General features: G+C 40.4%; 1 protein-coding gene across 1 annotated transcript; it reads right to left on the reverse strand.

The window, feature by feature from the left end:
- Window positions 1–649: 649 nt before the first annotated feature.
- On the reverse strand, window positions 650–13,524 carry KRT25 (keratin 25). Its single transcript, XM_072646378.1, has 8 exons — window positions 13,108–13,524; window positions 11,747–11,829; window positions 10,839–10,995; window positions 8,195–8,356; window positions 7,978–8,103; window positions 5,616–5,833; window positions 3,495–3,562; window positions 650–1,137 (listed from the first exon to the last, which is right to left on the reverse strand). The coding sequence occupies exons 1-8, from the start codon at window positions 13,522–13,524 to the stop codon at window positions 1,031–1,033; spliced, it is 1,338 nt and encodes a 445-aa protein (XP_072502479.1). The 3' UTR covers window positions 650–1,030.
- Between the last annotated feature and the right edge of the window lie 237 nt (window positions 13,525–13,761).

Raw genomic sequence — 13,761 nt, forward strand, 5'->3', positions numbered from 1 at the left:
AGAGAGTTAGAGGTGTCAAAATATACCTGCTGAAAACCTATATGGCTCATTGCACCTGAACCATATTAAAATGTAATTGGGAAATATTTAACCAAATAAATAAAAATTCAATAAAATATAGATAATGTTACATGTAAAACTGACAATATGCTGCTGGCAATTATCCTTTATGTACAAATCAATGACTCCCATTGTTGTTCAGTCATGTCTGATTCTTCATAATCCTGATGGTCTATGGGGTTTTCTTGGCAAAGACACTGAAGTAGTTTGCCATTTCCTTCTCCCATAGATTAAGGCAAACAGAAGTTAAGTGATTTGCCCAGGGTCACACAGGTAGTCAGTGTCTGAGGTCATATCTGAACTCAGGTCTTCCTGATTCTAGACCCAGTGCTCTATTCACTGTGTAATCTAGCTGCCCTATCCTGGTAGTGTGAACCTGTGTAATGGCCCCCTTTTCTATTTCAGTTTGACAGCACCGGCCTCCAGCACTGAGAGATTAAGAGATGTCCCAGGGGCCTAAAGCCAGAATTCGTCAGAGATGGGACTTGAAACTAGGTCATCCTGGATGCAAAGACATGCCTCCACTACCTCATGCTATGTATGTTATAACTATAAATTTTGGAGATAAAATAACAAAAGGCACCAAAGATAACTTGCAAGAGGGAGAAAGTTTATTGAGTACTAAGAAATCCCAACAGATGAGGTCAGGTTGAGTAGTTGTCATCATCCTTGGCCTACATTGATGACACAGTTGTAGGTGATGCCATTTCAAATGATGTTATGCCAGATGATGCTACCTTATATGAATGTGTGTGTGTGTGTGTGTGTGTGTGTGTGTGTGTGTGTCTGTGTGTATGGCTAAACAAACTTGGCCACACCTATTGCACAGAAAGAAGGTACATTTCAGGAACTAAAAGGAAAAACTACATTTTTTTTCTCTTCTTAGAGCTGCTTATATATCCAGATAATTTCTCAATTCCTCTTCTCTAAAGGCACTAAGCATGAGACCCTCTGCTCTACTTATATCTTCTTAATTGCTTGGAGCCTTCTCTTCCAGAGATTGGAGCCTGGTAGTGAGGACTTTGCTTCGCTGGTCAATTTCCTCAAGCTTTTTCACCACAATGGCTTTACCTGGCTCTGGGGAGGAAATGGAAAAGAAACCTTTAGAAGTTTGGAAATGCACGAGGGATCCCATGACCCAGTGATCCCAGTACTGGGTGTGTGCTCCAAGAAGGGTGATGTGAGAAAGAAAGGCTCTGTATATATGAGGAGATATGCCTAGCAGCACTCTTTATGGAAACACCATGAGTGCCCACAGATTGGGGGATGGCTGAACAAAGTGTGGTGTGGGGATGGAATGAAATGTCATTGCTCTATGAGAAAGAAAGATGAGGAATTCAGAAAATCAAGGGAAGACGTGATACAGAATGAAGCGAGTAAGAGCAAGGGAACAATACGTGGAAGATCTTCAGTAATGGAAATCAGAGATGTCAAATACCCAGCCTGAAGGCCCCATTTGGCACTCATCAGAGTGCCCCAACCAGATTAAAATATAATTGGGAAATATTTAACAAAATAAATGAAAATCTAATAAAACATAGATAATATTAAACTTTAAAACTAAGTTAATATGTGGCCCTTAGAAATCCTTATGTACAGATTAGTGACCCATTTCTTGGTAACATAATCTTAGAGAGCTGTCTGGCCCACTGAGAGAATAAATACCCTGTTTAGGATCACACAGTTAGTATGTATTGGAGGGAGATTTGAATCCAGATCCTCTACGTGGTGCAGAGGCAGTGGAGAGAGCACTGGGGCTGTAGTCAGGGAAACCTGAGTTAAAACATGATCACAGACACTCACTTGCTGTGTGACCCTGCGCAAGTCACTTAACCTCTGTTTGCCTCAATTTTTTCACTTGTAAAATGGGGTTAATAATAGCACCTTCCTCACAGAGTTGTGAGAATCAACTGAGATCATATGTGCCTGGCACATTGTTGCTGTTGAGTTGTTTTTCAGTCTTGTCTGACTCTTTGTGACCTCAATTGGGGTTTTCTTGGCAAAGATACTGGAATGGTTTGCCATCTCCTCTGCCAGCTTGTTTTACAGATCAGGAAACTGAAGCAAACAGGGTTAAGTGACTTGCCCAGGGTCACACAGCTAGTTTATCTCTGAGGCTGGTTTTAACTCAGAAAGGTGAATCTTTCTTATTCCAGGCCCAGCACTCCATCCACTGCTCCATCTAGCCGCCCCACATTTTTTTTCTTTTCTTTCCATCTTCCCTTTCTGGCCCTGAGAGCTATCCATCCACTAATGTCACATCGCCTTTAATACCACATTGACTAAAAGACAGTTGAACTCTGATATGTTGTTATGAACATTCTTCATCTTGGAGAGTTGTTAATGAAATATACCTTTCTCCCCTCAGCAGAGAGGTGCTGGAGTATGGGTGAGGAATGTGGTATTTGCTTTCAGACATGGTTGATGTATTGGTTGGCTTTTTTCCCTTTGTTAGAAGGAAGGATCCAATGGTGGTGGTTGGGGAGGTATGAAGGAGTAATGGGCATGTTAAGGAGAAATAACTACTTTGAAAAACCAAGTGACAATGATAAAACTTTAAAAATTAAGAAGAAGCAAAATACATACAAGCAGTGAAACATATCAGTTAATTGGATTCCATATCATACAAATCCAAGGTATTACATGGGAGACACTGATACTTCTGGTCATATCTTTGTGTCACCATTAGGGACACCTCATACCAAATGGGACATAATAGAAAGAACACTGGTCTGGGAACCAGAATGAATGAATGAACTGATGAAAAAATGTGTAAAAAAATTAATGAAAACATGTGCAAAGCACCATGTTGTTACCAGAAGGTGTGGCTTTGATACTTATTAACTGTGAGACTTTAATCTTAGTCTGCTTGAGCCTTAGTTTCTCGATCTATAAAACGGGGATGATAAAATGTATACTACCTGCCTTACAGGATCCTGTAGTTTGCATTGCAAACCTTAAAACATTAGAGAGACTTAGCTTTTCATTAATGTTTGGTCAATTAAAATGATGGACACATGCTACTTTGGGGAAGCATAATTATTTGTCATAAATTTCTAAAGACATTCTATTAATATTTGTTATAATATATTCATTATTTAATTATGAATTTATTGTTAAATTAATGTATTTATCATAATAGCTTATTATATTTTAGTTTCGATGTAATATGTAATATTACATGTTACATATGATATTTTAGTCCAATTATTACAATCTAAATATTTCCATTTTAAGTTTAATTAAACATATATTTAGCCTCTTCTGTGGGCAAGATACTGGGCTAGATATTAGGAAAACTGTAATAAAATGAAGGGCAGTTCCTATCCTCAGGGAGCTTAGAATCTGGAAGGATCTGGGCACAGGGGTGTGACTTGGAAGGCAGATTATAATTCAATAAGTATAGTTTAGAAACAGAATTTTATTCCAGTTACCTTTAGCTTGACTTCCCAGATTTCCAGATCCATGATCTTTAGACTTGTAACCTCCAGACTTGCAAGCTCTGTGGGGGTAGAGGGTGGATGAGTACATCATAAAGGGGAGAGGCTCAGGGACAAAATCCTAGACTCAGAAAGGATCTCAGGAGTCATGTAGCCCAACCCATTCTTGAAAAAAGAGTCCCTCTACTGCTCACCAGAGAAGCAGGCATCCAGCTTGTACTTGGATCTTCAAGAAGGGGGGCCTTGCTCTGCCTAGGGCTGCTCTTTCCACTTTGGGAAGGTTCTAACTGTTAGGAAGTTTTTCCTGATATTGAGTTTAAATTTACTTTGTTGTAACCTGAGCCCAGCATCCCTTGTTTTATCTTCTGGAGTCAAATATATTAAATGGAGTCCATCTTTGACATGATAACCCTTCAGATGTTTGGACAGCTATCACTTGCTCTTTAGGTCTTCTCTCATCCTCAGTTCTTTCAACCATTCCTTAGAAGGCTTGAACTTGAGGCCTCTCCCTGGTGATGACAAAATGTCCTGGCTTCTATTGACTCACTGGACCCTTGATTCATTCTTATTCTCTCTTTCTGTCTCTCATTTCTTTGGCTTGGGAAACTTTCAGAGTGGAAACTCATCTCTCTGCCTATGAAGGTAGTATGATATGTAGTGTGTAGGGTCCTGGACCTGGAGTCAGGATGACTGGGATTCAACACCCACTATAGACACGTATTAACTGGAGTCTCACTTCTCTCCTTCTATGCCCCTCCCCTCCTCCCCTCCATGGGAAAGCCTCCTGAGATTCTATCTACGGGTACCTAGATGGCTCCATCTGAGGCCCCACTTTCCTTAGAACCCATCCTCAACTTTCTGCCAATGCCTCCTTTTCCTTTCTTGACTAAACAGTGCCTCCCCCTCTGTTCTGACTCACAGACCCACTCTTGCCTTCCCAATGGGAGCAGGGAACTCCTGAAGGGCAGATGCCCCTGTGATTCCCAGGTCCATCTGAAACTGGCACTTAAGACTTCTAGCTCTCTCCTTCCTCCCTACAGTTTAACTCTCCTACATGTTGTCTTCCCTGACTAGAATTTGAGCTCCTTAAAAGCAGGGGCTGTCTTTTTTTTCTGATATCTCTATACCTAGCTCCCTGCCTGGTACATAGTAATTAATTTTTCCATTCATTTATTACTAGCTGTGTGACCTTGGGCAAGTCATAACCTCTAAATCTTAGTTTCCTCATTTATAAAATGAAAGGGTTGGACTCATTTCCTCTAATGTCCCTTCTATCTCTAAGATAAAGTTAGAAGATCAAAGTAACGTCATTTTTGAGAGTTGCTTGGCAAGGGTGGAAGGGAGGGCCTGAGAAGTTAAGTGCCTCATCCATGGTCTAGCAGTCACTTATATATCAGAGATGGGATTTGAACTCAGGCTTTCCTGACTCCAGGTCCAGCACTCTCTGCTGCCTCTTACTATTAGATTTTCTTAAGAACTTTGGTGAGAATTCATCTAGTATATTAAACTATTGGAAAAAAACTAAGCCACCGAATGAAATTATACCATTAAAAAAAACTTTTCTGCTATGAAAAAGTAGATCTGTTCTGTTAAGCGTCTGTCTTTTTAAGCATCACATTTTTTTGGGTTAAGTGACTTGGCCAGGGTCACACAGCTAGTAAGTGTCTGAGGCCGTATTTGAACTCAGGACCTCCTGACTAAAGGGCCAGTGCTCTATCCACTGTGCTACCTAGCTACTCTTAGTATCCTCTTTCATATTTTTCTTTGGATAGTTTATCCTCATTCACTTTCTAAGCATCCAGGTTCATACCAAATTCAGCATATTTTGTCTTATGTATAGTTTGCTTTACTTAGGAAGGGAGGAAACAGGTATTTTTTAAGCACTTACTGTATGCCAAGCACTCTGCTAAGTGCTATGCAAATACGATTTCATTTGATCCTCGTAGCAACCCTGGGAGGTGGGTGCTATTATTATTCCCATTGTAAAGATGAGGAAACTGAGTCAGATAGCAGTTTAGTGACTTGCCCAGAGTTGCATAGCTTCTAAGTGTCTGAGGCCAGATTTAAACTCAGATCTTCCTGACTCCAGGCCCACTGGTCCACCTTGCTACCTACCCTTCATCTCCATCGATCAGGAGGCAGTAGGTTTCGATCTCCTTCTCCAGAGACACCTTGATATGCAGGAGCTGTTCATACTCCAGCTTCTGGCCCTCAGTCTCAGTCCTGACCTGCTGCAGTTGTTCCTCCAGGGCCCCAATCTGGGCCTGAATTTGTGAGAGCTGTACGCAGTAGTTCCCTTCTGTCTCAGAAAGTGAGCATTCAAGAGAGTGTTTCTGTGACAGACAAACATAAGAATGTACAGAAATTTACTCAGATTCATAGAGTTGTGGCATTCTTCTACTGAGAACTTTGAGCAAGCCTTTGGGATTTCATATGGACATGCATGTAAATCAGTTATCAAGATCATGAGATTATAGGATCATGGATGTAGATAGAACAGAAAGGGATCTGGGAGGCCATCTGCTCCACCCCACTCATTTCAGATTTGAGGAAACTGAGGCTGAAAGGAGTAAAATGTCTTACTTACAGTCACAGAAATTAAATAGCAAAACCAGAGATCTGAACCCAGGTCCAAATTAAGGATCTGACAGTGCCTCGTAGGAATTATGAGATGTAAAATCCTTAATTTTGAGGTCAGTGTTTTAAATTAGGCTTGCTGCAATTTGTCAAACCCCAAATATTTTATGACATTTCAACAGCTCATGTGAAAACCAAACCAAACCAAACCAAAACAAAACACTGGTTTCTCAGTTGCCAAGAACCTCTGACAATAGAAGATGGTTTTAGTAGAGACTGGTGGTGAACAGGGCTCTTGTGGGGTAGATGCCCTCGTGCATTCTAAGCACTCCTGGCCTTTGCCTCTGCTCTGTAGCTGAACTCTAAGGTCTCCCAGGCTTGCCATCGTTTATATACATTCTAGAGGACAAAGGAACAAATAACAACTACATTCTAGGGACCAAAGGGGCATAGATTTAGAGCTGAAAGGGACCTCAGAGGTCATCTAATTCATATGCCTTATTTAACAGATGAGGCCTCTGAGTCCCTGAGGGGCTAGATGATTTTGTCAACATCACAGAGACAGTAGCAGAGCTGAAATTTGAATTTGGGTGCTCTCACTCCAAATTTAACATTTTTACCGTTGTCTCATTTTGGAATAGGCTTATTTAGATCTGTTACAGGACAGCTAGGTGGCGCACACCTACTAGTTGTGTGACTAGGCAAATCACTTAACCCTGTTTGCCTCAGTTTCCTCATCAACAAAATGAGCTGGAGAAGGAAATGACAAACCACTCCAGTCTCTTTGCCAAGAAAACCTCAAATGGGATCGCAGAGGGTTAGAGGTGATTGAACAACAAGATCAAGAAAATTTCATTAAGCATGAGATGCAACACCTTTCTCTCCACTGAAAAAAATAGAGCTTGCTGCACAAGTTTAAGGCTATCGATTGCTTCATCTCATATTTTTCTGTTGGAAAATTGCGTAATCTCTACATGCTTCAGAAAACTCCCAGTGATTGCTCTGTCAGGTTATAGATGGTTGTGGTATGCTTTGGTAGACAGAGTTCTCACCCTGTGCTGAGGAAATCACAGATCCCTCCTCTATCTGTGTATACAGATTGTGAGGAACTGTGCTTTCAATTTGATTTAAAAAGTATGATTTTGTGCTGAGCACTGTTACAATCTGGAGGGTTACAAAAAAGTCAGTGGTCAGGGTCACTGCTTTTGTGGAACTGCCAATCAAAAGCTTTTTACTACAGTGGGAGGGGAGGATATCAAACAGATAAAAACCTATATAATATGAAACAACCAGATGAGTACATAGGAAAGTCACAAGAAAACTGCTAATGCAAGGTAGGAAAAAGTCAAGAAAGGCTTGAGAGGGGCAATTGAGACTTAAGAAAACAGTGGAAAGCACTCAATTAGGGTACATTGTGGGGAGTAAATATAAGCTACAACCGCAAAGCAAGGTGGCACTAGATAGTTAGGGTTTAAAGAATCTGTATTTATTTAGTAGGCAACTGAGAGTCACCCAAGGATTTTGAGCATGATTAATATATGTGCCAAAGATCGATTGGAGTGGGGAGAAAAGGAAGAAGAAAGATCCTCTCCAGTCGGATTTTTTTTTCCAAAGCTGATTTTCAAGGGATATAAAAGTGGTGAAAGCCAGACCTAGGGAGGGATGATCAGAGCTTTATAGCCCAGGGATAATTTAGAAGGTAGGACAGCAACCCTGTGGGGATGCTTGATCCTCTGGCTGTCCTATTCACAGGGTGGCAGCAGCAGTCACCTCCTCTCAGGTGTGCGTGCCACTCTCCGTTAGGTAAGCCTGCCCAGCCCACTGCGACTACTGCTGCCGCTTGCCCAGCTAATGAGAACCCTGAAAGTGATCGCGGAGGCCGCAGTCTTCCATGTCCTACCGTAGCTAGGAGGGACTGAAGCTCAATTTCTAAGGTCTGAAGGGTTCGTTTCATTTCGGTCAGTTCACTCCGCGCTGAGGTCGTGGCGCCAACGTCATCCGAGATCTGCTGCTGCAGAGATGCGCTCTGAAACACCAAGGGAAAGGCAGCCAAATCTTAGTTCTGTGCCTCTTATCAGGGCCCCAGATACATTTTTAAAACCTCCCACTACAGGAACCTTTTCATTGAACCAGGCTTCAGCGTCCCTGCGGTTCTGCTCAGCCAGGTCCTCGTACTCCGCCCTCATGTTGTTCAGCAGAAGGGTCAGATCCACTCCTGGGGCTGCGTTCATCTCCACGTTCACGTTTCCTCCAGCAGCGCACTGGAGAGCTTGCATCTCCTAGAAACAGAAAGACATTTCTCTCAGACATGGAGACAATATGAGGCACCTAGGTGTGAAGGGGCAGCGAGGTGACGCAGTGCGGGACCAAGACACAGGAAGATCGAGTTCGAATCCTGCCTCAAACATTGACTAGCTGGGGGACCCTGGACAAATTACTTAAACTTTCTGTACCTCAGTTTCCCTATCAGTACAATTGGAATACCAATAGTGCCTATGTCCTGAGATGGTCATGAAGATCAAATAAAGTAATATACAAACACTTTGAATAACGAAGCACTATATACGTATTATTTACCATCAGTAGCGTTGATGTTACTTGGTCCAAGTCACACTGCTCAATAGCATGAGTCAGGACTAGAACTCGAGTCTTCCAACTTCCCTTCTCTTTTCTCTGATGTTATGTTTATTCTCTATATCTCCACTACACATATTATATATGCAGAGGTATATCCTTCAGAGTTCTTTGCCATAAGAGAACCCATTCAGGTATTCCAAGGCCATTATCATTCCTTCCCTTAATTTCCTTGTGTACAGGTTAACATACCACATTCCTTCAACCATACTTTACCTTAGTCAGTGACTGGTGCTGATGTAAATGAGATAATATTTATGAAGCACTTTGCAAACCTTAAAACACTATATAAATGCTAGCTATTATGATGCCAGCTAAAGCCCAAGTTTAAGAAATCTCTGCATTGTTGATGTTTGGAATGTGAATAACTCTGAAATAAATTGGTCATAGATTATACAAATTATTTTTTCCAGAGCACAACTTCTTAAAAAAGTAATCAATTCTTTGCAAAAACAGACTGAAATCTATTCCCCAGCTAAAACCTAAATTCATTTTAAGCTATTCACCACTTGAATGCAATTGGGTCACACTAATTAGGATGAAGGATGTGGTTTTTGCAGAACAGAGGTGAAAGACATTATTATAAAAAAAATGGTAACTGAAGGTGTGAGAAATAACACCAGTAATAGTGCTATCTTCAAATAGATTTGTAGCATGACTAAAAATGAGATTCATTCATTAATTGGCATGAAAGCTATTTTTAAAAGCAGTTTCCAAAATGTTTGGAGTAATGGTGATGTCATCGGAATAAGTGTGAAGTATCTCAGGGTACTGAGATGGACCACAGGTAGCTGGGTGGCACACTAGATGGAGTGCTGGGCCTAGAGTCGGGAAGACTCTGAGTTCAAATCCAGCCTCAGACACATATTAGCTGTGTGACCCTGGGCAAGTCACTTAACCCTGTTTGCCTCCATTTCTTCATCTCTAAAGTGAGCATGAAAAGGAAAGGGCAAACTGTTCCAGTACCTTTGGCAGGAAAACATCAAATGGGATCATGAAGAGAATGAAACAACTACAAAACAGCAGTCTTGGTGGGGTTGTTTTGAACAACGTCATACCTTTGCTTGCATAAGTTCTTGTGTATTTGTTGAAAGGGAAAAAAATACATTCATTGTTTTACAGTTACATTTTATTCTTGATGAAGAATATTGCTGCTCTGATTAATTACCCACCTTGGTTGGAGACTTAGCTCCCAATGAATTTTTGATATTTCCCCAAATCAAACCCATTCCCACAAGATGAGGTTTTCCCATTACTGCTACTATTCAAAATAATGTGCCATAGGATTGAATAATCTTTGGAAATATTTTTCAATCCTGTGGCACATTAAGTACATGGAAGCAACCCTCTTTGGAATGTATGGGTTTCTTTACTCTAGTTTAAAAGTAATTCTTAATACTTTGTAATCACAGCTCCTTAAAGTTATTTTTCCAAAGTATGACATGATAAGAAAGCAATATTACATATATTTCAATTTTCCAAAACTCCCAATGTGATCTAGGAATTCGTGTTCAATGTTCTAATGAAGTGTCTTTTGTTAAGTTCATCCTTTCTGTGACTAAGTAGTTTGGTAGATGAGAGCACAGTGCTAATAAGAACAAAGGTCTATCCCACATGCAGGTTATTCATTTTTGTTCTCTCAGCCAAAGTTGTGAACTTCAAGCTCTAACTATTGCTTTTCTTTTGGTAAACAGAAACCCTGAGTCACATGAGGGACTAGGTGAATAAAACAATGATCCATCCACTGAATAGGATCATGGGACCATAGATTCAGAGCTAGAATAGATCTCAGAAGTCATCTAATCCTTATCCTCCTCCCCACTTTTTTTTTTTTTTTTATAGATGAAGAAACCAAAAGTCCAGAGAAGGGAAGTTAATTGACCAAGTCCACCAAGGGAGTAAGTGGTAGTGAGGGCAGAGGGGGATCTGAACACAGGTCCTCCCAATATTAAATCCAATGTTTTTTCCCTGTATTATACTGCTTCCCCAAACCATTACCAGTTTATACCCTAAGGACAACAGGTCAGTAGCATTTCCATAATATCAGAAAGCTAGTTTACACTATATTTCACTATGGGTAGTTTGTCTTTTTAGGTGGAGGAGGTAGTTAGGAAACTGAATTCCTACCTCTTTATGGTTTTTCTTGAGGTAAGTCAGCTCCTCATTTAGAGTTTCATACTGAATCTCCAGGTCTGTACGGCACAGAGTCAGCTCATCCATGACTCTTCGCAGCCCATTAACATCAGCTTCCACATTTTGATGAAAAGCCAGCTCACTTTCAAACCTTAATGAGTAAGCATGAAAGAATTTATGTTACATTGGGATAGATTGGGGAAACTCTTAACTACAAAAGAAAAGGGATCCAAGGCTGACATCCTGTACTTTTGGTAGCCATGTCCTGAGATTTCCAATTACGGGAGTTTTTATAAAGATGAATGTGCTGCCTTAGGGTTTAGAGTTGCCCCTTTCCCCCCCAAAGCCAGTGAATATGATTGACTATTTACCACAGATTGCACTTCTCTGATAATGCTGACACACATTGTCTCCTTACTTCTGCTTCTTATAGGATCATATGTTTTGAGCTAGTGAGTATGCCCTAGGGAGCACCAAGTCCAATTCCCCTATTACAGATGAGGAAATTGAGGCTCAAACAAGTTACGTGTCTCTCTTTTAGATTATGAGCTCCTTGAGGGCTGGGCCTGTCTTTTACCTCTTTTTGTATGTATCCCCAATGCTTAACATAGTACCTGGCACATAGTAGTTGCCTAACAAATGTTTTTTGGGTTTGATTTTATTTTTATGTTTAACTTATTTTTTTTTAAATGAAAGAATTGGACTTCATAGTCTCTAAGGCAAACCCATGATTCTAAGATCCTACGATTATCCCATGAGTATCCTAACTTTGCATTCATTGTAAATTTTAACTTTTGTAAAATTTGGAAACAATGCAGCCAGAAATATTTAATGAAAGGATCACCAAGATGATTAACTTTGATGACTTCTGTTACTACTGAATATCTTTTCCCCACACTTACTTCAGTCTGAAGTCATCAGCTGTAAGCCTGGCATTATCGATCTGTAGGACAGCACTGGCATTGCTGGTGGTAGAAGTAATGATCTAGAAATAGGAAAGTTGACAACATCCTGACAATGTTGTTGTATGGACAATTATTTAAAATTTTATAGTTTTTCCCCTTCTTGAATTGAAAATGGAAGGAGTGCTCAGGTTCACATCAATGTGGACATTCCTTCTATTGGTGCAAACGCCAGCCCCTCCAGTCCTTCTAATCCTGTAAAATTCTATTTTCTCTTTCTCCCTCTTCCATTCATGTGTTAAAATGATTAAAATAATGATGAAAATTAGAATAACGGCCTGTGATCACTAGGAGACATTTTCATGATGGGTTAATCAATTTAGATTGACAAAAAAGCAGTTAAACTTGATGTATCAAAGTTTCCTGGTTTGTTTTTAAATTTTACTAAGGGTACCAAGGGAACTTAGATGGTACAATGGATAAAGTGCTGGCCCTGTTGTCAGGAAGACTCATCTTTGTGAGTTCAAATCCAGCCTCAGACACACCTACTAACTCTGCGACCCTGGGAAGTCAATTAACCATGTTTTTTTTTTTTTCCTTTTTTTTTCTCCTTATCTATAAAATGAGCTGAAGAAAGAAATGGCAAACCATTCCAGTATCTTGGCAAGAAATGGAGCCATAAAGAGGCAGACAGGACTGAAAAAAACAATTGAACAAAAAAGGGCATTAACTTATTTTTAGAATCCTGCCTCCCAAAACACTTTTCTGGTTAGATACTATGGCTAACTATATTCTGAAATACAGAATAATAGGATTATTGATTTAGGGTTGGAAATCAACTCAACTGAATTCAATAATCATTTATTATTTCATTAATTGGAAGGGAAGTTATAGTTACACCTACATAGTGCTTTGAAGTTTGAAAAACACTACGTGTATATATAAATGTATATATATATATGTATGCATGCATGTACATATATAAAATTTCACTTGATCCTCAAAATAATTCTTCCAGGTAGGTCCTGTTATTATCCCTCTGCCATTTTTTTTTACAGACAGGGAAACTGAGTTTCAAAGAAAAAGTTTAATGACTTTCCCAAAGTAACAATACTAATGTCCAAGGCTGGATTCCAATTCCAATTTCCTGACTCCAGGTCCAGTAATGTCTTCACTATATCAAACTGTCTCAATTTGCTCATATTTAAAGATGGGGAATGTGAGACCTTGAGAAGTTAAGTATTATAATAAAGATAATAAATATTAGAGGGGATTTGAATCCAAGGTCCTCTGAGTCTAAATTCACCCCTCTTTTCTTTACACCAGAGGCTCATAAAAATCACTCCAAATTCTTTTCTTACCTGATTCTTAAGATCTTCAATTATTGGTAAGTATCGGCTATAGTCATGATCGAGACCCCGGCAAGATCCAGGACCAAATTGCTCATACCACCCCTTGATCTTCTCCTCCAGATCAGCATTTGCCTCTTCCAGAGCACGCACATTATCCAGGTAAGAAGCCAGACGGTCATTAAGGTTCTGCATGGTCACCTTTTCATTGCCGGAGAGAAGCCCTCCTTCGCTCCCCAAGAAGCTAGCACAGGAAGTGCTACTATTCCCTCCAGTGGAGCTGCTCCCAAAAGCACAAGAAAAGCCGCTTCCAATGCCAGGCACCCCATTTCCGCTCCCAAAGACTGACCCTCCACTAGAGAGTCTGACAGAGCCTGTTGTGGGCCGGGAGCAAGATCTCCTGGGACCGCTGGAAAGGCAAAGAGACATGGCTGACGGAGTGAGTGTGCAGAGCCTTCTTGTGTAGTCCAAAAGTCCAAATGGGTGTTGGAAATGATTTGGTTCGTTTATTTTATAGCCAATTCCTTAGGGTGTTTCTGCCTGAATTGTGCCTACCAAGAGTAAAACACTGCTTGCCTATTCAGCAAGTTAACCTAATTGGATGCTTTTTTGTTTTCATAACTAGCAAATCATTTTACTGTGTCCATTTCCGTAGGTGGGTGGTTG

The sequence above is a fragment of the Notamacropus eugenii genome, chromosome 2 (genome assembly GCF_028372415.1).
Source record: "Notamacropus eugenii isolate mMacEug1 chromosome 2, mMacEug1.pri_v2, whole genome shotgun sequence".
In the NCBI taxonomy this organism is placed as follows: domain Eukaryota; kingdom Metazoa; phylum Chordata; class Mammalia; order Diprotodontia; family Macropodidae; genus Notamacropus; species Notamacropus eugenii.

Coding starts and splice junctions, on each gene's coding strand:
- KRT25 (XM_072646378.1), bottom strand. CDS start 13,524: ATGTCTCTTTGCCTTTCCAGCGGTCCCAGGAGATCTTGCTCCCGGCCC. Junction 8,357..10,838: donor TCAAGAAAAACCATAAAGAG/GTAGGAATTCAG, acceptor TTCTGTTTCTAG/GAGATGCAAGCTCTCCAGTG. Junction 1,138..3,494: donor TCTGGGAAGTCAAGCTAAAG/GTAACTGGAATA, acceptor TTTCCTCCCCAG/AGCCAGGTAAAGCCATTGTG.